Source organism: Toxorhynchites rutilus, chromosome 2 (genome assembly GCF_029784135.1).
Source record: "Toxorhynchites rutilus septentrionalis strain SRP chromosome 2, ASM2978413v1, whole genome shotgun sequence".
Lineage (NCBI taxonomy): Eukaryota > Metazoa > Arthropoda > Insecta > Diptera > Culicidae > Toxorhynchites > Toxorhynchites rutilus.
The window spans coordinates 201854081-201881725 of record NC_073745.1 but is presented as its reverse complement, the minus strand read 5'-3'; the positions used below and the strand labels follow the sequence as shown (position 1 = coordinate 201881725).

Here is a 27645-nt window from a genome sequence, read left to right as displayed (position 1 = left end):
ATGGGGATCATTGATGACCTTCCACTGACAATCTAATGATAGCGAGCTTGAGCACAAAGATAGATCGAATCGACTTTCCCGAGCCGGAGGTTTTGCAATTCGTGACACTTCACCAGTGCTCAAGATAGTCAAGTTCAAATCGTCACATAAATCTTAAAAAATAGCCGCCCTAGTGTCATCATAAAGATCGCCCAACCCAGTACCATGGGAGTTCATGTCACCCAAAATTAGAACTGGGGTTGAGAGAATCGAAACTAGATTCCAAAGTTGACTACGGCTAATGGAAGTATTTGGGGGAACGTATAGAGTAATTCCAAATGAAATCGACAAATGACAAAACATGAGTATTTTTGATTCGAATGAAAGTGTGAAATCCGTTTGGGTTAGAGGAAATATGAGTTTTCCACAGCAATTGGGAATTTTTTGACTCAAGCGTAACTTTTGAAAAGGGCGTATCGATTTGAGTAAGAGAAATCTTTGATAATTTATATCTCAAAAACTATGAGTCGTACCGAAATAGTGTCTTAGAAAGAGTTATAGAGTGATGGAAATATGAAATGGGATATAAAAAAAATGTACACTGAGAAAAAAAATAGTACTCTTTTTTTTATTTACAAAATAAAAATTCAATTTGCAATATCCAAAATACATATTTTTAATTTTTTTTAATTTTTTCATACAAAACAGAAGTCATGCAGAAAATTTAAAAAATAGGCCCAAGATGGTAAAACTATTTTTGAGGAATTTTGTGGAACATCGAATTTTTAGGAATTTTATTATGAATCCTGATGTGATTTAAAACAAAAAAGGTTATTATCAATCTCCTTCTAAATGTAGCCATTCTTGAAATATTTAAAAAAATATTTTTAATTTATTGTCTTTTTGAAAGTAAATAATCCCTTTCAATATGTTTGTTTGGTTATCCTTACACCCTTAGTTTTTCCTTTTCCTTTTCCTTTGTGAGAGATCGGATCCCTTCTTAAGAATAAGATGAAATGTAAATACATATTAGATATAAGATAGGTTTAAGAATTGAGTGTGATGAGTGTGATTGAGAGTGTGAGTGTGATCATTGTCAATATATCCTCATATCCCCTCCTTTTCCTGAAGAAAATATGTCACCCTTCTAAACTCGAGTCGACCGCGAGTAATCGGTTTCCTATATTATTAACATTAGAATTAAGGAAAAATGTTTATATACTAGTAACAATACAGTAAGGAGTTCGGCTCCTTTAAACCTATGTAACTGAGCCTGTAAAAATAAACGATTTAAATAAAAAAAAAATATGTTTGTCGTGTTATACCGTAATGTTCATGAAATTTTATGAATTTGCTTATAATTTCCAACAATTTTTTTGATTGATTGAAGTATGTATTAAGATAAAAAAAGATTTTTTAGTTTCGCTACGTTTTGTATTAACCCACATGTCTTCGAATGTTTCGTAACGTAACTCCTAAACATATGTCTTTACCATAACGATGTATTTGGAAAAGTTGTTGGAAATTATAAGCGAATTCATAAAATTTCATGAACATGATGGTTAAATATATAACATCAGGATTCATAATTTGTGATTAAAAATGACTGCTAACATACAAAAACTCGAAGTTTCGAAAATTCCTAAAAATTCGATGTTCCACAAAGTGCATCAAAAATAGTTTTACCATCTTGGGCCCATTTTCTAAATTTTCCACATGACTTCTATTTTGTATGAAAAAATTGAGAAAAATATGAAAAAATACATGTTTTTTGGTATCGCAAATTAAAATTTTATTTTGTAAATAAAAAAAAGAGTACTAATTTTTCTTCTCAGTGTATATTTTTTTCAAATTAACTCTATAACTCTTTCCAACACACTATTTCGGTACGACTCATATTTTTGAGATATAAATTATCAAAAATTTCTCTTACTCAAATCGATACGCCCTTTTCAAAAGTTACGCTTGAGTCAAAAAATGAACCATGATGATGTATTTTGAAAAGTTGTTGGAAATTATAAGCAAATTCATAAAATTTAATGATCATGACGGTATAACACGACAAACATATTAAAAGGGATTATTTACTTTAAAAAAGACAATAAATTTGAAATATTTTTTTTAAATATTTCGAGAATGGTTACATTTAGAAGGAGATTGATAAAAACCTTTTTTGATTAAAATCACATCAGGATTCATAATTTGTGGCTCAAAACGATTGTTAACATACAAAAATTCGAAGTTTCGAAAATTCCAAAAAAATCGATGTTCCACAAAGTTCGTCAGAAATAGTTTTACCATCTTGGGCTCATTTTTTTAATTTTCTGCATGACTTCTATTTTGTATGAAAAAAATAAAAAATATGTATTTTGGATATTGCAAACTAAATTTTTATTTTGTAAGTAAAAAAAAAGAGTACTATTTCTTTTCTCTGTGTATATTTTTTTCATATTCAACCATCAATACTCTATAACTCTTTCTAAGACACTATTTCGGTACGACTCATAGTTTTTGAGATATAAATTATCAAAGATTTGTCTTACTAAAATCGATACGCCCTTTTCAAAAGTTACGTTTGAGTCAAAAAATTCCCAATTGCTGTGAAATACTCATATTTCCTCCATCCCAAACGGAATACATACTTTCATTGGAATCAAAAATACAAGTTTTGACGTAGAACTATGTCTTTCATTAAGGGTGTCAAATCAGAAAACAGGTCACGTTTTTATGAAATAAAGTTAACGTTAATAACTATTTTTGTTGCGAACGGATTTTGGCGATTTACATACTAAACGAATCGGAAATTCCGTAAGATTTGTTTAATATGCTATACATAAGAATTCCCTGGTTTGTAAATGGTTAAGATTCATGAAAAATTTAAGCGTTTCCATTTTCCCATACATTTGTTCGGTCCATTTGTGTGCTTTCCCGAACAGAGCTGTCAACTCAACTTATCGTCGACCAACGGAGGGGAAATCGTAGGATTTAAAGTCTCCGTGAACGAAGGAAAAGTAGAAGAATTAAGGAGAATACTTACCTAGAGTATAAATAGTGGATCTCGCTGAGGCAAACTTTCATTCGGCATCGGACTGTTGAGCAATCCACTTCACTTTGCTTTCGCTGCGCTTCGATCTAAGATTGGACCCCACCTGTGGTAATCCAACTTGGATATCGTCGTGTGGTTTTTTCTTTTCGTTTTTCGCGTTATTCGTATCGTGTGTTTTTATTCTCTCAAGGAGCAAGGAGGAGAGGAAGGCAGGCTCGAGTCCTGCAAAAAACGAACGCATTGCCAGGGGCAATAAAATTTCGAGGCAAGCGTCATCTAATGATGCACGCGATATTGGTGCAGTGAAAAGCGCTCGCACTGAACCGAGCCTTCGCGAGTGTGACACCGCATCGAACAATAGCGAAGTATGCGATTTCGGAGCGTCGGTCGAAAATGTAAACGCCGTTACCCAGGCAGCAACCAAAATCAAGCTCCCCCGCTGGTGGTGAAGGCGGTCGCTCTTGAAAAATCAGCGAATTCGCATCGATGGGTGTTACAGCAGTGTACAAGCTGTGTGGCATACTTCAGTTTTTTCCAAGCTGTTAACATTCTTTGCTCTCCGTCATCATAAAGGCTTCGTTGGTGCCTTTGAGAATGCATCAATGCATTAAACTGACATTATGGCGAAGCAGGCGTTAAGTTAGTGCGCCAGAAAATTATTTCGGGAATACCAAGCATGTTGAATGTCTTACTCGAATTATTTGGGTTCGCGTGCCAGTCGCAAAACTGCCTTCAACTAGGATTGCATTTGCGCTAATATTGATCATAATGAAGCATTGTTACTGTTTTCGAGGTTGTTATAAACAAAAAGAGTTTATTTCGCTTGTTTAGTCACCAAGAAGTAAATGTCGTTCTGGAATTTTGTGTGCTATTAGGTTTCGCTTGCCAGTAGCAAAACTTCCTCCACTAAGGGTGACAGCTGCGCTTCTCTCGAGCATGAGAAAGTAATGCAATTTTTTTCGAGCTCAAAATGATGACTCATCGACTCAGTGTTTATATTCCTAGTAGTTTCACTCACCAATGTATGGCGACTTATATAAAATAACAGTGTAGTTCTACGTCAACAATGCGGTCGTATCTTGGACACAACCTCCTATAATTTTTTAAAATCTGTATTTTTAGCACGATTTCATTTGGAATTGCTGCATATCCGAATATCAGAGAGGTGCTTTTTTCGTTTTCGAGTGATTTTGCAAAGTTAACATGTTTTCAGTTTTCGTTCAATATTCCTATGCGACTGGACAATATATATGCGACTAGAATCCAATTTTTATGCATATGTGGTATTACAAATATTTTTTTCCGTTTTTGTTTTTTTTTGATTGTTAAAAGATAGACAAACAAATAAATATAAAATGGATACTAAAATATCCTTTGTTTCATTCGTAATACCGTTTAATAAACATATTCCTTCTATACCAAAAAGGAAAAAAATCATTCCGGAAATACACGCACATAATTGAAAAGGTATCTAGACAAATTTTTAAAACAAGAAATTGTACTTACATTCGTGTCGAAAAATTCCACCCGATCGGGACATTCCTCTCGCTCATCACTGTAATCTTGCAGTTTAAAATCAAGGAACTCGATGTTGATAGTTTTTCCTGCTGGAACCTCCAAAATCCACATGCATCTGCTGTTGGGGAGATAATTACCGGTGCCAAAATTAGAACTCTTCAAAATCAGCGGCTGGTTGTTGGATAAATCGTGGAAGCCTGCTCCACACGGTGACTCCGCTATCGAAACCACCGCCTTGAAGCTTTTTCCCCGCTGTGAAGAATCAGTAACCATTCGTAGGTACATTGACGAACTGAAGGTGCTTGCTGTGGGTGGTTTGGTGTGACCGCAATACTTTCCAATAAGTTCTGCGAACGGTCCCAAACCATCACGCACTTCGATGAAGTTTTCCGTACAACCGCTGGCGTTCGCTGAGATTTCCATGTGAAACAGATCGAATGATAGTTGAACCCCGAACCCATCGGGTGCTTTGAATATGAACTGACAGTCCTGGACTTTGTTGTTGTCACTGCTCGATGATGACAGATTGTATGTTCTAGAACTCTGATCAAGTGTTATCTCGCGGTCGCAATCGTCTGCGAATAGTACGAGCGCCGAGAATCGAGGATTGCTGGGTGTATATTGTTCCGAATTGAAGTGGACAACGCCGTGACCTCCTTTTATGGTGATAGCCGGTGCATGGCCGGTTAAATTTCCACACAATGATGCCAATTTTTGGTCCGACGTGCGTTCAAGACCTTTGTACACATGCACATAATCGTAATAACACATATCGGAGTGGTCGAGCTCAAGCTCTTCAAAACGAATCACCACCTTTTTCCCGTCCGGAATTGTTATATTCCATATGCAGCTTATACCATTTCCAAAGCCACTCGTTGCGCTGAACGTTTCGGGATTTTCTATCCGTTTTGATTTGGTGATTAAACCGCCACACTTATTGAGTTTATATTCGAATTTGAAGCCTCGTGATTCTAACCATCGGTCACTTCGGAACAAAATTGCGGCCCGATTTTTGATCCTCATGCTTCCAGGTGAGTTTTGTTTACAATAGGTTCCGACTTTCTCCCAAACCAGTGGGTCGCTATATTCCATTTGTTTATAAATTGTGACGTTATCATAGATACAGATCGACGTTTGTGGACCATTCTCGAGTGAAAAATCGAGGAAGTTCAAACTGATAAAGGTGTCCTTCTCCTTCGTCAGGAAGGTATAGTTACATGTGGTCATACGGTCGTAGTTCAGTGGATAGTTAGGACTAGTTATTATGCCAGTTTCCTGCTCAACCGGGTAGATTCCGCCGCAGTTCTGTTCCCATTTTATCGTGAATCCATCTCCTTCGACTGTATCGTCTGATCGGAACAACACTCTCATCATGGATCCAGTCGAGTTGTAGGTACTAGGGATTTCCTTTCCACAGACTCGCCCCAAGCTCATCCATTCATCCCCTTTACGGTCGAAAATTTCAACGTAATCTTTGGAACAGTTTACACTTTTTTCGATGTTATACCTTCCAACAAAGCTGAACCCGATATGAAAACCATTATTGGCACGGATCGTCCAAACGCATTCCGTGTTTGATTGGTATTTGCCGTTCACGCTTGGTGATCCGAAAACATCTGTACTTTTATACAGCGTTCCGCCACATCCAGCTACCATCTGGGACATTTTGAGTTCAAAACTGCCACTGCGGGTCACGTTTCCCGAGTGGTACTCTATGAAGACATGTCGTCCCTGAGTTGAAATAGGCTCAACACCCGCGCCACTACAGTAGCGTCCTAAAAGAGGGCTCATTGCGGTAGGACCATTGTATATCAGTAGGTACTCTTCGTCACAGGATTGACTCAGGCGGAAGTTGGCAAACTCAATGTTGATCATGGTGTTCTCTGGATATTCCACATACCAGGCACACTCCAGGGGACCAGTTTTATTCAGCAAATCGGGTAGCATAAGGCTTTTTAGCTCACTTCCGAACATTCCTCCACAAGTATGAACTCGATATTCCAGTTTAAATCTCACCTCGCCCAGGAAAACACCCTGCCGGGCTAGGATTGAGACATCAGGGAACGGAGACCTGACCACATCGGCTTCCGTTCCATCGCCGCAGTATTTTTTCAGATAGGTTGGACTATTGCCGCGTTTGACGAAGATGCCTCTAGTGTTTAGGGCACATGGGCTAAGATATGGTCCCGCCTTCATGTCACTGAAATGCATAGCGAGAGTTCCTATCCGTTTGGATGTATCGAAAAATGAAGCCGTCGTTCGACTGTATTCGCACAAGTAGCTTGTCTGATTGATCGGAGTGGCAATTATTCCCTCGGAACCACCTAGATTACCAACGCAAATCGATGGCTCGTCGCTACTGAAACGCAACTTGAATCCTCTATGTCCCGAAGATACACGGGACCAGAAATTGATGAGCATTTTATTGTTGCTGGAGTAAATCGGTTGCTTGTCGTACCCAGCCGTAACGTACCTTATGCGTGCTGAGTGATCGAACCCATGGTAGAAAACAAGGTGCTGCAGATAACTTACACCATACGTAGATAGATCCAGATCGATGAACTCAATCTTCACTCGTCTTCCCTCGGGGACAGTGATCTTCCACTCGCAGAATTTTTTGAATTTCAACCCGTTGTCAGGATATCCGGGACTTGCGATTTCACCGGACGGTGCGTTGATTTCACTACCACACGGAGTGCTGGAAGAACTGAACGTTAGTTTGAATCCACGATTGATTGGTCTTGTGTTGAATGTGGTGAAAACAATTCTCGCTTGATTGTTTTCAGTTACTATTGGCGATGGATCATTTGTACCACAATACGTTCCAATCAATGTGTCTGTAAAGTTTTCTCCTGGAATCACACTATATATTTGGATATTATCAGTTAGCGAGCAGTTCGTAACAGTGGGAAGGTGAATATCTTCGAATGTTATATTCAGCACTGTATTTAAACTACCATAGATATAATATTCGCACACAGTGTTCATAGGGTATCCTCCGGGAAGAGGATAATTTTTCGATTGAATGGTTCCGCTTGGGGCCCGAATAGAGCCTCCGCATTGTGCAAGTGATACCCGTAGCTTGAATCCATTTCCAGGGTCAGAATTATCGGTGAAATAATGGATTCTCAAAACATTGGAAGTTGTCAATTGCGAGGGATACGAATCATGGCCACAGTATTTGAGCAGTGATTTTGAGCTGGATGTACCGCCATCTCTCAACTCCACGTACTCACTCGAGCATCCAACTGAGTATCTCAAACTTAATCGCTCAAAACTGTACTTCATGATTTCGCCTGATGGAGCCATTACCGTCCAAACACATTCCGTGTGTGGATGTGGTATCTCTGGGAAGTTTGGCGTAGCTACCACGGTCGAGTTTATTTTCGTCAACAGTATTTGTCCCCCACATTGTGGGCCTACTTCTCGATAAACGACCCGGAATTCATTTGACGTAACCTGATTGCTGTCAAATTTCACGAAAGCCCTATTGCTTGACGTAGTGACCTTCCCCGGTAGTTCATTACCGCAGAACGTCCCCAATGATGGAGAAAATTCATCCATTCCATTCTTAACCGAAACGAATCCGATGCATCCTTCGGATGGTGGTTTGGAGATTCTAAGGACCTCAAACTGGAGCTCTATAACCCGCCCTGGGCGGACAGTAATATTCCACATACATACAGGGTCGTAAGCACGACTGTTAACGTTTCCGTAGAGTGTGGCTCTGGATGGCACTTCAATGACACCATTTGGTTCCGTTACTACCCCGCCGCATCGCAGGGATACCTTACCTGTGAATCCGGTACGATTGTTAAAGTAATCCGTTCTGAATACCACCTTCAAAAATGGTTTTCCGTGGAATGAAGATTTAATTTTGTAACCATATGTACATATTACGTCCGATTTGGACCATGTGAGCATATCAGGCGACGTCGAAATATCCAAATAATCCGATAAGCATTCATTGGTTTCCTCCAAATCAACATAGTTCAACTGTAGGAATGGATGGAAAGTCGATATCGCTGACTGAAAAATCCAACTGCAGTTCAAGTTTGTCAAGTACCCATTGGGATATCCTGGTGATGTGAGATTGTAGGTCGAGTCACTGTCGTTCAACACTATAACCTTCTGGTAACCTCCGCAGAAGTAATCAACATTGGATGTGTAAACGGGTTGTTCCGATTTTCCTATCTGTTCCCAGTTCAGCAAAAATCTGGAAGGTCCGTTAGCATCCGTATGATCGAGCCGAATGAAAACAACATTGGAGGTCGACTTGAATGGTTCCGGCGCTGTTAGGCCACAAAGTTCCGCCTTCAGTGGTTCCGCCGAGTCGTCATAACCGTCGTAGATCTGCGAAATCAAATGTTTTCTTCAAGCCCCTTAATGTGGTCGAAGCGAAAATCAATTCCTTACCTCAAGCTGTCCGTCGCATGATTCGTAAAATTTCGCATCGATTTCGAACGCGTCGAACTTCATCGAAATAATAGATCCAACGTCAACAATGATTCTCCACGAATGAACTTCATTTCTCGCATAATCGCGTGGATACATAGGAGATGCAATTGTCCCTTCTCTGCCAGTAACTTCGTTGGAATGTTCTTCAAAAGTAGAATTATTAGATATACAAGAAAAGCATATATAAAAATAACACGAACCATATGAATACTCCGCGAGGAATCCCTTCGACACTCCCTGATCACTTGTTCTGAACTTGACCCAGAAACTGTTCGACGAAGTAAGATTGATGGTCGGATTATCGCCACAGTAGTCTGCGATCAGCTTCCCAACGCCATCCCGAACCTCTAGGTAATCGGTATTGCAATGCTCTGACTCTAGTATATTCAACGATTGAACGTAAAGCTGAAGCTTGTTGCCGGGGGATGCGTTCAACTGCCAGACGCATTCCACGTTCATTGGAGCAGAATTCGGATAGTTTGGAGAGGCGAATTCACCTGCGAACGATGTGAGCTCTCCTCCGCAGACTAAAATGAAGCACTCGTTAGTTTGGGTTGATACAGCGTTTTGAGCGTTTTGTTTGTTAAGATACAACGTTTGTAATAAAAAAATGGACAAAAAATTGCCGATTTTTCATTTGTTTTTCCTTCACACGCACTTACGAAACTACCCATGCAGCATCAATCTTAGTAACCCATAAGTCAGCAGAAGAAAATTGACAGCTCTTTCAGTCGAACTCTAACCGTAATGACGAAAATAGTGAAGCTACTTCATTCAGAATTGTGCCCGTTCAAAGAACGGTACCCTGACGCGTCGAAAACGGACTTCGTTTTTTTGCTAAGAAAACAGATATACAGTTTTTTTTCAGAAAATTTTAAAGAATTAAATGTGGTAACCTCGTATGTGACGGTACTCGGTATAAACAAAATATTATTAGCGTGGAAAGATAAGATAATCTCTTTCAAGGGAAATTAATTTCGACCGCAAAGAGTTATAGAATGGGCTTCTGTTGAGAAAAGCGTAAAGCGGAGAAAAGTGTGTGTGTATATTTAGTTGCTTCAAGCCATCGATATATGTCTTCGTGTACATACGTGCATGCTTCATAACCCGTATGTACAAATATCACATTTGTATCTGCTCCCGTGCGCATTGGCCCTGTCTTCGATGCAACGATGCAACAACACCTAATATTTTAATGCTATGATGGACGATTGTTTGGTGGTGCAAATTATGCAGCCGAGATAATAAATATAAACGAAGAGGGAGGTAGCGAAAAAAGAATATTTGCGCTAGGATATGAATAATGGATCTCTGCTGAGGCAAATATTCAGTCTTTTTATTTATTCGAAGCAGTGAACATCGCTTGTTTTCCGTCATCATAAGCGCTTCGTTGGTGCCTTTGACATTGCATTAACGCATCGAAATGTAGTGAAGCAGGCGTGAAGGTTGGCGCCACATAATTATTTAGCAAGAATAGCAAGCTTAATCATAGTGAATATCGGGCTGGAATGTTGTGAGTTATTTGGATTCGCGTACCAAGCGCAAACAAGCATGACATTTGTGCTAATCTTGATCATAATGAAGGAATACACATCTTTTCAAAGGTTATTGAGATTAACAGACAGAATTTATTCCGTTTATTTAGTCACCAGCAAAGTAGATCTCGTTCTAGTATTTTGTATGTGATTGGGTTTCGCTTGCTTTATTCACTAAGAATAACAGCTGCGCTTATCTCGAGCATGAGTAAATAAAGCAACTTTTTTCGAGGCCAGTAATATTATCAAAAGCGTTCCTTTTGAGAATAGCACGAAATGATGAGAAGTGTTTATATTCTTAGTCGCTTCAAGCCAACAATGTATGGCTTTGTATGCATGCTATGATGAACACTTGCTTGGTGCCTGTTTGTTTTCATTGTAAGAACGATGTCTAGAGATGCGATTCCACTGAGACAATGCTAAATTACATGTAGCTTGATGTTTAATACTTGCAAATATTGCCATTTTTGTTGTTTCCATTCGATGCCAAAGAAAGATCAATGTAGTTATGAGATGTGGAATAGTGGTGTTGTTGTGCATAATCACCTGTACCCGAGTGTATGTCAATGGCGAATAAGGCTATCGGAATAGCGTTCGAGATAAATTTCTAATGCATTGACAAGTGCTACATGCGATCAGTTTGTGTATTGTTCTGCGTGAGCAAGAATGGATCATCAATAAATTATCGTCAACTGATTCTACAATAAGGAACCATTTCATGGCGACAAAACCATTCTACTAAACAGTTGTTTCTAAAATTTCGCAAAATTCAAAAATAATATCCAAGCGACATGAACAACAAGACATGATGTAGAACAAGCGTAGTTCTACATCATGTCTTGGACACAACCTCCTATAATTTTTTGCATCAGAAATCAAGTTTCCGTTCCTCTTTATATGGACGTAAAAATGAAATTGCGTACGCGGGAACAATTTCGTTCTTAGGGGGGTATAAATGAGGATTGAAGTCAGTTGAATCAATTCATTTCATTTCAATTCATTTTCTATTCAATTCACTTTTTGTTGACGGCGACTGCGAAGCAGTTCTAGTCGAAGCGAAGCCACTGAGAGTAGAGTTAGTCTTCATTTTTCTTCTTCGAAGATTTCGGGCCCTGACTGATGCAATGAAAAAATCATTCAAGTATTATGGGAAGCATCGCTACAATCAACTGCCACTCTGTCTACGAACTCAACGGAACATGACAGACTTCAAACATCAATTGAAAATGCGTATTAGAGAAAATATTAGTAACTACATCATCTGAGTGCCTGAGGTTTTGAATCCCTGTGAATTCTACTGAGTACTGCTGCTCAATACCCCCTTTAAAAAGATTAATCTCTCGACCCATCCCAACTATATGGATTCGTCACACCAGCTGTTCGATGGAACCACAATAATTGATTTTTGGGTGCAAAAAATATATTGTAAAATGTTATCAATATATATGCTATAATGAATGTTAATTTTAATGTTAAAAAAATGTACTCAATTACGACCTAATATGATTTACTGTTAAATGATATTCCACAACATGTAACACGATTTCTCGCAGTACTACATTGATTCAAATTATACGTTTATGTGACTCTCGAGCTACATCTGCCTGATATGCATATATGATACCCATTAGTTCAATTTTGCGATAGTGCATATCATAAAACCGATGTTTATTATACTCAATTACGACTTAATCTGTTGTGGCAAATAAAATCACATTTTTCGCTTTATTATTTTAGAATATGCCAAGTTATACGATTGAATGTTTGCTGGGAAACACTCTATTGAAACATGCTGCTTCATTCAATCTTGCAGAACACTGCTGTTGAGTGACTCCAAATAAAGTACAACTCAACCTTATTTTCGCGGCTATTTTCATTGGCTCCTGAAGTCTTCCTTCACGTATTTTAAGAGCCGGTCATAACTGCGAATAATCAATACCAATGAGAATTTCTGGAACTGCTTCTTCACAATCGCTGACAGGTAACCCTCGCAAATATGGGTACAGATTTACAAGCTCGCCCTAATGAAGTTTAGGAAGATTTAGCTCATTAACTGTATGAATGTAAGGTAATTTATACTGTTTTCCGATAACTCCGGAAATATTCAATGCAACACGTGAGAAATTTGGTTCAGTGCGAGCGACGTTGATCGTATGTTCTGCAACTTTTTGATTGACTAACGTCATGGACAACCTATTGTCTAAAAAGGCGAAAATTGTTTTTGAGACGTGTCCTCACGTATTCCCTTATATCAGTTACAATTTCACGATCCTCCCTCTCGAATGCACCTAACTTCATACTTTTTAAGGTTACAAAACCCACGCCGGAATATTTCTTTGCTTTAATTTGAAAATGAACACTTACCGTTATCCATCACCATATAGCTAGCAACAAACTGCATTCCCATTACGTTGTACAAGTTGTAGTCCTCGGATGTTATGTGTACTGTGAGTGTGTTCCCGTTACTGACGATGGCGGGGGGTATTTTACTACCGCATCCATTGTAGCGGATGGGAGCATCGATACCATTTCCATCGTGGATGGTCAAATTTGCCAAACAGTTCCCGTCCACCTCGACCACGTTCATGTGCATGATCTGGAGCGTGACGTGTCGCGTCAGGTCATCCGCCGATAGAATCCAGGTACAATTCTCGGACCTTATTTTGTAGGTGTTTTCCAACGAAATAATTCCCGCTTGCGTGACATTTACGGCGGCCCCACAGTTCTAGGTAATGAAAAAATTTACTTGTGCTTATCGCTTGAATTAACACAAGATACTTACGGTGGAATAATTTGCACGGAATCCTTTAGCCTCCAGTGATTGATCCGAATGGAACACGACCAGTAACTGATTCCCGCTGGAAACAGACGAAGTTATATTTTCGCTATCACAGTAAGTATTCAACAGTTTGCTGTTGCCTTGCTCTGAACCATCAAAAACTTGAACGTAGTCCTTCGAGCAATTTCCTGTGTTCACCATGCCAATGTCCTCAATGTGGAACTGCAGTGTATAGCCGGGATCGGTTCTAATAGTCCACTCACAAGATTGATTGCTCGGATAATTTTTGGGATAATTCGGAGAATAGATGAATCCTTGATGAGACGTCAGAACACCACCGCAGTCTGCAATGTATCGTTGCGTGTATGTAAGAAGAATTGAAAAATGCTACTAATTGTAACTTACTTGATGGAATCATCGTATAGGTAGCCATAAAACCCTTGTAGGTATACGTATGATCACTGAAAAATTTAGCATACAGCATATGCCCTGTACTCGTGAGTTTTATTGGATCTTTCTGTGTGTGGCAAATGGTCGTGATCACTTGTTGGAAATCTTCCGTGTTCGATATAGTGAGGCCATCGTACCGACACTGGCCTGATGACTCCATATTGAAATTGTATATCGCCAGCTCTATTCTGTAGCCTGGCGGCATGGAAAGTGTCCAGTGACACTGCGTATTCGCCGGATATTCATTGGGATAGTTGGGTGACGAGAAGAATCCATTCGGTTTGGTGAGTATCCCGCCACATCCATTGATGTGCCATTCTAGTCTGAAGCCACTCTTTTCACTGCTAGCATCCGTGTGGAAGGCAATTTGCACAGACGAACCTTTGGAGGTCATTTTCGCGGGCATTTGGTTACAATATCTTGTGGACAACGAACGCTCATCCTCGGGCTCGATGATATCTATATAATCGAAGTGGCAAACATGTGATTTATTATTTTCATACAGCAGATTGTTCTCCAATTCAAAGTGGGAAAATTCGATGTCTATTTTGTTCCCTGGTGGGACTGATATCGTCCACAAACAATCTATAGTGCTAGGATACTTGTTCGGAAAGTTGGGCGATTCAATGACTCCTTCGAAGCCAGTTATATTTCGCTTACAGAGAATGTTATATTTCAGGCTGAATCCTCTTCCTTGATTAGTGTCGTCACTCCTCATGAGTACATACGCATGATTGCTCTCTGTATTCAGCTGGATGGGATCAGTATCGATATGACAGAATCGGCCCAAATTTTTGCCAGATACATCACGACCGTCGTATATTTCCAAGTAATCATATCTACAGTTCGAATGACTCTCTAGTTCTAAATCGGTGAACACGATATGAATCGAAGAGCCCGCGCTTATACTTATTCTCCACGAGCACTCAGCATTGGTGCCGTAGGGTTCAGGATAGTGGGGTGAAATGATTGATCCTCTGTGCGAGTTTAGCACACCTCCACATCCGGTTGCAGTTCCATCCCATTCTATCTCAAAGCCTGCGTAATTTCGAGATCTATCTGAATAAAACCTCAAATACAATTTATTACTGAATGAAATCAACCCATTGAAATCGTCCGTTCCGCAATATTTTCCGATCAGCGGAGAGCTGGCCGTACCACCGTTACGAATTTCCAATCCATCGAATATACAGTTGTGATGTTTTTCCATGATGAAACTTTTCACGTTAAGTCGAATTTGCTGCCCCATGGGAACCGTGATGATCCACTCACAAACTTTTTCGGAAGTATACTCGTTCGGGAACCCGGGTGACCTCAGAACGCCTTCTGCTGTGTAGAAACTGCCACCACACACTGGAAGAGAGAATTAATGGTGATAATCAAAATGCAACCTGAAGGATTTCGCACCAACCCAACCAGTAGTTGGCAGCACTCTTTCAGTGTGTGAGGATATTGCCCAACTAAACATCTTTACATACATCTTTTTAATTTTTTTGACGTAGACATAGTTACCTTTAAGATAGTAAATTCAGAAAATATATCAAAATTGGGAGCATTTTTATTTTTCCGTACATTTACTCTGTGCAAGCATCTAACGCAACGGAGGAACATAGCGTTAAATGTTTGCGATAAGATAAGCGATTAGAGAAAGCAGAAGAAGCGGTAAGAGAATGTTTGCGATAAGATAAGCGATAAGAGAATGAAGAACGCAACCAACTGAGGCTACGAATAGTGCCTTCGCTGCGACAAACCGTCATTTTCGTTCAACATAGAGTGTTTCAAGGCAGAATCAAACGAACTTCTATGTTTAAAGCCTCTGTACTTTAAACAAGTCAAAATGGTGAGGAGAGGGTAATAAAGGGTGTCCACATCACGTTGTTTTTTGAAAAACTGAATAAACAGGAATTCACGTTCATCCTTTGTTGACAAATCATAGGACAAAGTTTATTTGTATGTTTTGAAACGGAACTGAGAATACACCATAATGTTCAAAAGTCGGAAACCGCAAAAAGACAGGTGTTGTCACGTCACAAAAGTATTGGGCTGGCAACAAGTGAGTTCAACTGTAAAATATTCTCCAACTGAAGGAAATTTGTAGGATTTTTTCTAAATTTTACTTTGACATCGTTTACTAACTTTTGCATTCAAAAAATGGTCGAAAATTGCCGATTTTTCATGGGTTTACCTTCACACGCACTGACGAAACTACCCATGCAGCATCAATCATAGTTATCCATGAGTCAGTAGAAAAAGTTTGACAGCTCTATCAGTTGAACTCTTACCGTGATGGCGAAAACAGCGTAGCTACTCCGTTCAGAAGTGTGTGCGTTCAAAGAACGGTACCCCGTCGCGTCGAAAATGGAAAACGTGCGGCACATCTTGACACTATTGGACAACAATCAGAGCATCGAAAGAAAGCCCGGTTCCGGACGGCCGTCGACCCTGAGCGACAAGAAGCTCCAAAGGATGCAGAAGAGGAAGATCGAGGGAAAGGTGGCTATATCGTCGCGTGCGTTTGGCCGGGAGGTCGATGGTAACGACTGGCAGGGCACTTCGTATTTCACTTCCCCCACGAAGGAAGTGAGCTCCGAAGTGATGTTAATTTCACACACCAAGTTCCCCAAGAAGGTGCTGCTGTGACTGACAATCAGCGAGAAGGGGATGTCAAAGCCGCTATTATTTAGCTCCGGACTGGCCATGAACGGGGAAACTTATAGTACGAAGTGCCTGCCGGAAGTTGTGTCGTTCATCAAGAAATATCATAAAGGCGAAGACGCGGTGTTCTGGCCATATTTTTGCAAGTAAGCTAATATAATTACAATAATGCAAACGTTATTTGGGAATCCTGTAATTTATACATGAAAACGAGAAAAAAACTGTTTTTAGTGAGTCAAAACGTTGTCACGTCACGCTCGAATAGGTCCATTGGGTATTTTCTCTTGAATTTTCTGTTTAGGTAAAAGTAGTTTGGAGTGTGTTGTTTACACTGTATTTTCATCGCTGTCAGTTTTTCGAAAATTAAAAAAAATGCGATACCCGAAAAGCAACGTCGCGAATTGATTTTGTGCAAGCACCTGCAAAATCCTCAATTCTCTCTTCGAAACATCGAAAAACAATTTGGAATCGTGCAGTCAACGGTGAGTCTCGTGATTTTCTACGAAACTCTGAGCATCGACCGGAAGGAGAAATGCGGTCATTGTGATAAAGATCACAAGCGTGTCATGAGAGCGTTCAAGCGGAATCGCAATGCTTCGGTCAGGGATGTGGCCAGGCCAGAGAGCCAAGGACCGGGAGGGACTGCATACGTACAAGGTGCAGAAGGCTCCAAATCGTGGTGAAGGGCAAATACGGTGGGAAAGTCAAGGATCCGGAAACTGCACACCCAGATGCTGACAAAGTCGCATTGTCTCATCATGGAAGATGAGACTTACGCCAAGGCGGACTTCCGGCAGCTTCCGGAGCTACTGTTATTCACCGCCCAGCACACGTTTGATGTTCCGGAGGAAGTAAGGAAGCAGAAACTTTCCAAGTTTGCCAATAAATACATGATTTGGCAAGCGATCTACTCATGTGGCAAACGGAGTGCGCCGTTTGTGACTACCGGGACTGAATGGTGCATGCGAAGCGGTCACCGAGTGGTGGAAGCTAAGGGAGGCACCGTTACTTGCGTATGATAGCGATAGCGCATGATGAGCGCAGTTGCTCCTTGTGAGCATATGTGTTTTGTTTCGAACTCATATCAGATTCTTTCATCATCCTATAGAAGGCCTCAATTGATGATTGGAAACAAAGAAACAATGAGAAACTCTGTTACCGGTCGCAAGCTCGAAAATGAGCAGCGTTGGAGTCAATACTTTGCCCCAAGCTCCGAATCCGCGCCGAGAGTTGAATAGCCAAGGGGATTTAAAAAAATAATGACACAGTGGATCATTATTTCCCTAACGACTCTTGGGATGCAAATGAGAAAAAATGTACAAAAAACAAATAGAAGAACCGAAGAAGCCAACGAAAACAGAACGGTTATCGTTCTAGTCGAAAAATTGAGGGTAAGTCAGATGCCTTTTTAGCTTCTGCCAACACATCAGGTAGCTTTAAGTCCGCTGTAAAACCATTCAGTGGCAGCATGTTATCTCAATTACAGCACCACGGGGTTTGATTAGAAACTGAGGGCAAATCAGGTGCACAATCTACTCCTCAGATAGCGCTAAGTACACCTGGCACGACACAATGGAGGCATATCCTCTTATTGTCTGAACCACGGGTTGTACTGAAACCGTTGTCAATGGTGGCGATAATCGAGCCCCTAAGGTAAGGTCATTATCGGAACCTCAAGTAGCCTTAGCGCTTGCGCATGCAGGATACTGTCGAACCGCAAGCGCAGGCTTCGAACGGCCGAACATACATCTGCGGCCTAGTATGACTAAAATGAAATAAGAATCATTATTCGATATCACTGTGGGCCAGTTGTTAACATGAAAACATGCAGCGAGTGATAAACTAGGTTCCAAGGGGATAGAAGTAACATGGACTTGCCGCGGTCATGCCGCCCACATGTTACCGAAAATGTTGAGCAGGTCCGTGATGACGTTAGGGATAATTCAAAGCAGTCAACGAGGTCTTTGACTAGAAGATATCGTTGTTCACCTGCCACTAAGACTAGAACGCTTAATTCCAATACGTAACCAATCTCGCAGGATTAGCTACTACGCATTCAAAGCAGACGCGAGGATATTACAGAGACGAATTGAGCTGTGGGAGCGTACTTTTAACATGTCTTACTATTTCTGCAGTCCATATAGGACTACTTAGCTTATCAACCACTAATTCATACGTAATGCGCAATTGCATTGCACGATGAGGTACACTGACTGTATTATACAGCGACAGGAGCACCAACTTCATTGGTTTTGAGCTAGAGTTGAAGCTGGATGAACAGTCCTGGCACTTCAATTCTCCGGCAGCTCCCTATATTGGAGGATGCTAGGAACGACTTGTCCAGTTCATAAGGCGGACCTTGTGGAATATGTAGCTATTCAGCCGCCCAAGTGATGAGGTGCTAAGTAACGAGTCGGTTGAGATTGAAGGCATTCTCAGCGTTGAAGATGGCGCAGCTCCCGTGCTCACTCCGAACCATTGGCTACTGGGCAGTTCTGATGGCTTAAAACCTTGGTCGCTCCTGGAAGACAACACAATCGATCGTTCAAACTTGGCTGGCAACAATCACAAGCGTTAGAAAATCACTTGGATCTTCCGCTGTTTCCTTTTTATTACAAACATCCACACGATGGAGTTTTTGAGAGTCTGTCAAAACTCTGGGCACAGGTTTTGTACATATCTTGCGTAAGGCTAAATTTTCCAACACAATTCCGCGCATAACGGTCTTTGGTAAGTTCACAAGGTCAGCAATCACACGAACACTCTGTCGACGGTCTGTGTTGAGAACTTATCGCACACATTGTTGTCTGTCCCCGTAGTCGATGGACATTCTGAACACGTTTCGTCGTTGACTCCCGTCCTTCTCGGAACAACTTCCACTGTGTCACTTCTTTATTTTCGAATATGATAGGCCGGCATCCCTGAAGGCTGTCTGATGTATCCTTTGGTCTTTTATTTGGTTTTACACAAAACTTTATCGTTTATCTTTGCTCTAAAGTTCTGTATAGTAACTTCGACGAGTTCGAAAATTAAAGGTACCCAAAAAGGCATCTGAAAAAGTTATCGCTGGATAGCTGAAGGTATGCCCTACTTGTCTCATCCCCGTATTGAATTATTTAAACGCATCTCAAAGAATAAGGGTTATTACTTTCCGGACAAACGTATTATGTCCAGCGTAAATTTTTAAAGGTTTTATGTTATCTCTTTGCTCTGCAATTCTTCAACGTCTTGGCTATTGGTGCTTCATCTGCTTAGGGGGTCAGGTGAAGGTCTACAATTCGTCTCTGGGAATGTTTACGATATAAGTGACGAGTATAGTTTCGCCCTTTACATAAGAAAAAATAATTTTAAAGTCAAGTATGTAAAGATGCTAACTAATAAATTAGGCACCCTAAAATATTTCAATGAACTCTGAAAGGGTGCTGCTAATTCCATAGACGAGTTAGTTAAAGTTTGCATTTCCGAGTTAGTTACAGTTACATTTACTTACATTTTCTTACATCCAAGAATGTAAAGGACAAACTGAATCCACTCTTCGAATTCGAACTGTCCGTTTTGAATCGAATTGTCAGCAAATTACCAGAACTCGTAATTGCCGGTGGTTTGTTGAGTCCACAGTATCTGCCCACGAATCCGTTAGTTTGCGATGAATTATCGTAGATCTCTACGAAGTCATATGTGCAGGTGGTACTCTTCTCCAGCTCGAAACTGTTCCACGACAGTTGAATGGCATGCGTTTTGGGTGCCACGATCAACCACTTGCAGTCCAAATCGTGAAGATATGTTCCTCTGTCTGAACTCGAAGGGGATCGTATCATTGTTTCTTCAGAGGTGATCACACCGCCACACGAGACATCGATGAGGGAATAATTCGCTTTGAAACCTCTTCCGCTGATAGAAAGGTCAGATACGAATCGTAAGAGCATCACGTTCAGCGTTGACACGGCTCTCGGCGGTGGTTTAGCGCTGCAGTATCGACCAATAACACTATTGTTTTTGGGTTCATATCCATCGAAAATTTGTACATAATCCAGGTCGCAACTCGGATATGAATTGCCTTCGATGTCGAAATCAGAGAAGTCCAATAAAATCGCTTTTCCAACGGGAGCTTGGATAAGGTAGTCACACTGTTGATTGGCCGTATACGGCTTTGGATATCCTGGACTGGTGATCTCTTCGTCGGGGTTAGTGAAAACGCCACCACATTGCACATTGTAATTCAACGAGAAGCCACCATGCGAAGTCGACCAATCCGTGCGAAATTTGAAAAGGATATTATTCGCGCTTGATGTGAACACAGGCGGTAGCTCATTTCCGCAGTACTTCCCAAGCGAAGGGTCCTCAGGACTTCGTCCATCAAACAACTCCAAGTAATCGAATTTACAAGAGTCGCTGGCTTCCAGGTGGAATCGGTTGAAATTAATCTCTATCCTGGTGCCTACCGGCAGCTGAATCAAATATTCGCAGTTCAAATTATGCGGGTAAAGATTATCGTTGTTGCCCCTCGGAGAGTTTATCTCTCCTTCTGGCTTCGTGAATGTTCCGCCACAACCTGGAATTCCTTCGATTAGTGCGTAGCTGATTTGGAAGCCAGCATCACTCCGATCTTCATCCGAATGGAAATAAATTGTCGCTTCGTTACTAGGTGTTACCAATGGTTCCGGGTGGGATGTATTACAATACTTCACCAACATAGGCGCGTCATCACGCAATCCGTCGTTGATCTGAACATAGTCAAACTCACAAGAATTGTGTGACTCCAACATCATCGTATAAAAGTGGAACTGTAGTCGTTTTCCAGGCGGTGCTGTGAGATACCACTTGCAGTCCCTATTAGGTGGGTAATTTCCTGGCGACCCGGGTGAAGCAAGAATTCCGTGACTTTTCACCGTTATTTCGCCCCCACAGATAGGGTCTATACTTTCCCAGTGTAGCTCGAATCCATCGTGAGCCGTGCTGTTGTCAGACCGGAACCAGAGGTATAGGAAATTGTGCGTAGACAATAAATTACCCCCGTTGGGGAGTTGGTTACCACAGAATCTGCCGATGTTGTGTGCCGCTGAGGTTTTTCCATCGTGAATCTGTCGGAGGAATGTAATGGTCATAGTGTTTACTCATTGATAGTGTCCAAAGTACCTGTAACCAATCGAACTTGCATTCTCCAGAAGAAATCGCATCTTCTACGTGGAACTGCGTGAATGTAACATTCAGAATCTTTGTATGATTAGTTTTGAGCAACCATGCGCATCTCGAGTTGTGATTGTAGGTTCCATTATCAACTGGGTACCGTAGAATTCCAGAATAAGAATCGAGTATACCACCGCATGACCGAGAGGCACCTTGACAACGAATCCCGGTGTAACCCGTTGGGCAAGAACAATAATATCGGTCCATGAATGGGGCACATGTTCCGCCGTTGAAACATGGGTTGGGCACACAGGGTGTAACAAATCGAATACAGTTAGGTTGGGCTGTTCCCGGTGGACAGCTGCAGGTATAGTTGCTACCATTTGGAGTACATGTTCCTCCGTTCTAAGAGAAAGGTTTCTAGAAACGAAGTATCAATATTCGATGGAGTAATCACTTACCTTGCACGGATTGAAGGCACATGGATTCGTAGGCATTCTCACACACCCATTTGGACCAATACCTGATCCCTGATAGCCTGGTAAACAAACACAGTTCGCAACACCGACAATATACTCCACACATCGAGCCATTGGATGACACAGTCCTGGCGAACATCTGCTACTTTTCACAATACACGTCTTACCATCACCCGTATATCCAGGCGGGCAGCTCCCACATTTATATGTTCCCTATGTGGAGAGACATATCAGTCGATGTTTCGTCTCATATCCGAAATCATACATACCCTCAAATTAATACACGAAACGGATGGGGACGTGCTGCATCCACCGTTGTTGGTTTGGCACTCGTCAATATCCACACAGTAGAATCCATTACCTGAATAGCCAGGAGGACAACTTCCGCAAACGAATGAGCCTGGCAGGTTGATACAACTAACTTCTGGATCCTTGGAGCAGTGCGGCTTACTCTCAGAACATTCATCAACGTCCACGGAACAAGCCGGAGTGACGCCGTTTGTTTTCCAGCCTTGCTCACATATGCATTTGAAGCCGGGGTCTTCCCTTATCTGAACACACGTACCATGCCCGCATAGCTCATTTCCGGAGGACATACAATCCTTGGTTCGACTATTGCAATGGATCCCCTGCCATCCACTTGCACAAATGCAACTGTAACTCCCGGGTGTGTTCTTACAGGTGGCACCATTTTGGCATCCCAAATCAGTGCCGGCGAACTCCGAGCATTCATTCACATCGTTGGCGCATGTTGGGCCCTCCCAATTCCTTGGACACTGGCAAACAAACGAATCATATAGACTGATGCACGTACCTCCGTTCTGACAGGGACTTGTTTTGCAGTTATTCTCCCGCAATTTCGTTATCATGTTGTTAACCTTGCGTTCCAGAGCACCCAGACGTCGGTTGATATTATTCAATCGACCCCGATCTCTTCCTCCATTGGATTCAGTTGTTCTACAAGCGAAGAAATCTGAAACCTATGTGGTTAAGTATAACCGATCAATTTACCCATTTTCCAGAGCGGTAACGCGTTTTATCAAGCCAAAAGGTCCCTTTACGACGTCGATAAGATTCTGAAGCTGAGCGCTATCTTCACCGATGGGGATATCACGGGACAACGATGACACATTGGCAAGACTCTGGATCATCTTACCCAAGCTGAAGTCCCCCACGTTCAGGTAACCGTTTCCTCTCAGGAAAAACGATATATTTCGGTCCACAGCCGATTCAATGATGAGATGACCATCGTTGGACAAAATTTTGGGCCTGCGGGTGAAATTTGGTTTATTGTTAGGAAGGAAAGAGGTGATTTAATGCATACTGTAAAGAATTGTTAGTTTTGTTCAAACCATTATCTGTATTATCTCGTCATGCTCATCACGAGCATCCAAACATTTTTAATTTTTGACGTAGGACTACGTCTGCAATGTCGAAATTAATCCACGTTCTTCAACAATACTCGCACTGCGTCATTTGAAAGCAATCAACGAGGTCCAGAAATCGCCCCTATTCTGGAACCCGATCGGGATTAGCACGATGTTGCATTCTATAACCCGATCGAGATAAACTTTTGCATTCTGCAATCCGAACGAGATTTACTTTTGTATTCTAAAATCCGTCCGAGATTCAAACCCAATCGACATTTGCTAAAGTTAAGGGGTCGGCTGCCAATCAGCGAAAGAATGTGCAGACTGAGGATCCGTGGTCCATTCTTCAACATCTGCATCATCAAAGTACACAGCCTCGATCCAGGTAGCGCCGATGACGATGAAGGAGAATTCTGAACAGCGCGCAAACAGGAGACCAAAAGAGCGTTGAAGAGGACTACACCAGTGCAGTGAACAACGACGATGTACCACCTTCTACGATGGGTGAAGTTGAGGAGGCCATTAAACAACGAAAGAAACACAAAGCAGCTGGTGAGGATGGCCTTGTAGCGGAGCTCTTCAAGGGAGGCCCAGCGAAACTTGTACAGTATATACAAAGGTAGTGTTCGCATCGAATCCGGTGGGGACAAGAATAAGAGGAGCCCAGCGAGCGAAGTGATTGGACCAGGTCGAGCAAGACTTAGGAAGAATTTGTTGCCGCCAGAAATTGGAGAACTGCAGCCACCGGGTGTATTGGCGAAACATTGTGATCTAATCTTTCATGGGATGTAGTATCATTATAAAAAAATATGTGAATCTTGTAATCGAACTGCACACTCTGCACATCTAGACAAACGACAATGGGCAACGAGGCGTGAACTTTGTCGAGGACTGCCCGATGTGTCTGTTTTCCCCGTAAGTACATCCACAGCATGGGCTACCTGAGCAACTTACGACAAACGAAATTAACTATGTTCTCAACTACAAAAGGTTTCTCTCAGACATCTCCAACGTGTGCACCTACACCCAGAATTAATTTTTAGCACATCTTTTGACATCCTCATTTATAACATTAAATGAGCTTAAAAATAACAAAAAATGTGCTGCCCTCCCATACTTGTACAGCATTAACTCAAGTGAGAGGTGAGTTTGTGTACAATATATATATATAATATATAGCAATATAACAGCAATATGAGAGAGCGAAATAAGAGACTCATTCCAAGTAAGCACGCATTAAATTTTATCGCATACTTTGCCACACACACGGCCCCCGTCGCAAAAAGTATATAGGTTCACGTTGTTTATGCTTTCCTCTTTACTTTTAGTTCGTTTCCTGCTTGGCAACGTTCGGACCTTTTTTTTGGGGCAATTCCAAGCTGACGTTCAATCTGAGAGAATGGGAGGTCTGCTCCAAACATACAAAAATATCAACATTTTTAAAAACAGGTTCTTTTATTTGTGCATTTTAAATACTCTTCGGCGCACGAAAAACGACCCATCCCATGGGGTTATGCACCGAAGAACCAAATTATAAATCTAGTTTTATGAGAAAATTGAAAACTTTATCTAATAAGCACTAGTTATATCATGAACTCCTTGAAACAAATTTGTTTTTCATGCACCAGCCTTTGAGAGAGAGGAGCTTAAATAACTACATAATTATATTTAAAATATTTTAGGTTTTCAGTATATTTATGCTTCTTGAGATATCTCTGCACTTGCTTAACCAAACTTCAATGTTTGTATACCATTGAATGGATAATTAAATACTTGTTTGAATAGCCGTGGGTAGACCTAGGATTCATTTTGTAATTTATGAGAAACAAGCATTTGAAAAAGAGGCATTTTGGAGCGTTGTCACATTACAAAAATAGAGCTTTTTTTTTAGTTTATCAGATGAACTAAGTTCAAAATTTTTTGTACTTAGGTTTTTCTGAGCAAACAATGTCAACAATCCTTAATATTTGGTCAAGATCGGTTCACGAATGAATGGGGGAGTACCAACTGTTTCAAGAAGTTGTTGTCACGACACGAAAATTATACGATTCATTCCAGCGTGACGCGACGATATTTTGACTCACTACAAACACTTTTTTGCGTTTTCATGTATAAATTACACAAAATGCAAAAGTAATGTTATAGCAAAATATTCGCTGCTTGGCTATTGAGCTGAGCAGTCCAGTCTTTTCTTTCAACCCTCAAGCCCGTGGCAATTTCGTTCGTTGCGATAGTGTACGCGTTCGCACTCTATTTTGCGCTCGCTTCTGGCGCTCTTTCAAGAATGTTAGTAGAGAGTGAGAAGGAAGAAGTATTCTCGTAGTGAAATGAACGGAGAACAAGTCAATCCGTTTGTAAAATCTGGCCTTTCTAGAACGCCGACGAAAAAAAGTGATGCGGCAGAGAACTCGTTAGCCCGCGCTGAAAGTGAGCCCGCTTTGAACAAAACGCCGGAAAATAGTAATTTCATTTTAAACGTGAAAAAACCAATAGACAATAAAAAAGTGCAAACAGGGCTAGATCGCTATTTTAAAAGAAAAATGAGCCCCAATAGTGCGAACAATGGCAACACAGCCAAAAAAAAAACAAACATTACAGCCAACACAGTTATCCCTCTGAGTAATAGGTTTGGTGCCCTTGCTCCAGTGAACGACGAAAGTGCACAGCAAGAAACTGTCCAACCGAAGCCCGCACCGATTTACCTGCGTCATCAACAAAGAAATTGAAACCGGGTGAAGTGCATCCAATTTATAAAGTCACCCGACCTTCGAATCATGTAGTGATGTTTGAAGAGCCGCACAAACGGACTGTCCCTGTGCAGTGTCACAACTGCCAAGAATACGGGCATACCAAAGGGTATTGCAACCTTCCAGCAGTCTGCGTAGTCTGCAGTGGTATTCATGAGACAAAAAACTAGAAGTGGGTTATATCTTTGATATAACCGCAAGGTGGACGTAGGACTAACGTTGACTTAGCAATCAATAAGTAACAAGCATATAAATCTTAGACGTTTCATCTTTCGAATAAAGTGATTATCATACCACTTCGTTTAGCTGGAAAATAATTATTAACATTCAAAGGGGGAATCGATTCCTCCTCGGAAATACCCAGCGCAAAAAATACCCACTCCCCAAACCCCGACAATTGGAATCATCGTTGGTCCGAAGCAGGATTATTAACGATTGAGAAGGAATGGATTCCTCCTCGGAATTACACAGCGAAAATAAGACCACCTTCGCAACAATTCCAACTTCCCAATAACGACGATCGATTGCAGCATTCGTAAACAAATAATTTTATAACGCTGCTTTTATAAATGTGATTTTTTCGATATGTAATATAAAACCACTTTGATCATATCCACTACACCGTATCATACCATATCAAATCCATAGTCAATCCGAGTACAATAGTACTCGCTGCTTGCATCTAATTTTCTATGCCAATTTCCCCTGGATCCATGGTTTTGAAATCTGTGTTAGGGAAACATTCCGATTTGCAGAAACGCATGCGAGTACAAAAGTACCCGCAGTACCCTTCATGATTTTGAAGTCTGTGTAAGGGAAACATTCCAATTTGCCGAAACGCAAACGAGTACAAAAGTACCCGCTGCTTGCATCTAATTTGCTATGCCAACTTCCCCTGGCTCCATGGTTTTGAAGTCTGTGTTAGGGAAACATTCCGATTTCCAGAAACGCAAGCGAGTACAAAAGTACCCGCAGCTTGAACCTATTTTGAAATGTTGATTTCCCCCAGGCTCCATGGTTTCGAAGTCTGTGTTAGGGAAACATTCCAATTTCCAGATACGCAAGCGAGTACAAAAGTATCCACTGCTTACATCTATTTTGTAATGCCGATTTCCCCTGGCTCCATGGTTTTGAAGTCTGTGTTAGAGAAACATCCATCCATTCCAGCGATCGTATCTCAATCGTTGCGCAATTATAACTGAGTGGATTTCCGAGCGGCACTCGCTTATATACCGATTGGTGTGATTTCAATAGCCTGTTTTGAAAGCAATTTTAGGTCTATTGAAAAAAATTTTTGGATCAAAAAGCAACAAGCATATAACGCGTAGACATTTTATCTTTCGAATGAAGGGTTTATCATACAATTTCGTTCAGCTGTTTAGGAGCTATTAACGCTCAAAATCTCGTTCTCCGGCGTAACGCTTTCGTTTTCGAAAGTTTGAACTTACACCCCAGTATAGAAATGAAAGACGTAGTCCTACGTTAAAAATGCCCAGTCTCAA

The 27645-nt window shown here is 41.1% G+C and overlaps 1 protein-coding gene across 1 annotated transcript in view; it reads right to left on the bottom strand.

The window, feature by feature from the left end:
- LOC129771912 (cubilin homolog) overlaps positions 1-27645 on the bottom strand; it is a 53795-nt gene that overhangs the window by 10197 nt on the left and 15953 nt on the right. The window contains exons 2-12 of the mRNA XM_055776048.1: positions 23038-23295; positions 22296-22983; positions 22009-22239; positions 21557-21952; positions 19911-21501; positions 13721-15118; positions 13319-13659; positions 12901-13261; positions 9202-9528; positions 8960-9144; positions 4532-8896 (exon numbers count right to left, since the gene is read on the bottom strand). Of these exons, the coding sequence (XP_055632023.1) occupies positions 4532-8896; positions 8960-9144; positions 9202-9528; positions 12901-13261; positions 13319-13659; positions 13721-15118; positions 19911-21501; positions 21557-21952; positions 22009-22239; positions 22296-22983; positions 23038-23295 (10141 nt within the window). The remainder of the gene's footprint in view (positions 1-4531; positions 8897-8959; positions 9145-9201; positions 9529-12900; positions 13262-13318; positions 13660-13720; positions 15119-19910; positions 21502-21556; positions 21953-22008; positions 22240-22295; positions 22984-23037; positions 23296-27645) is intronic.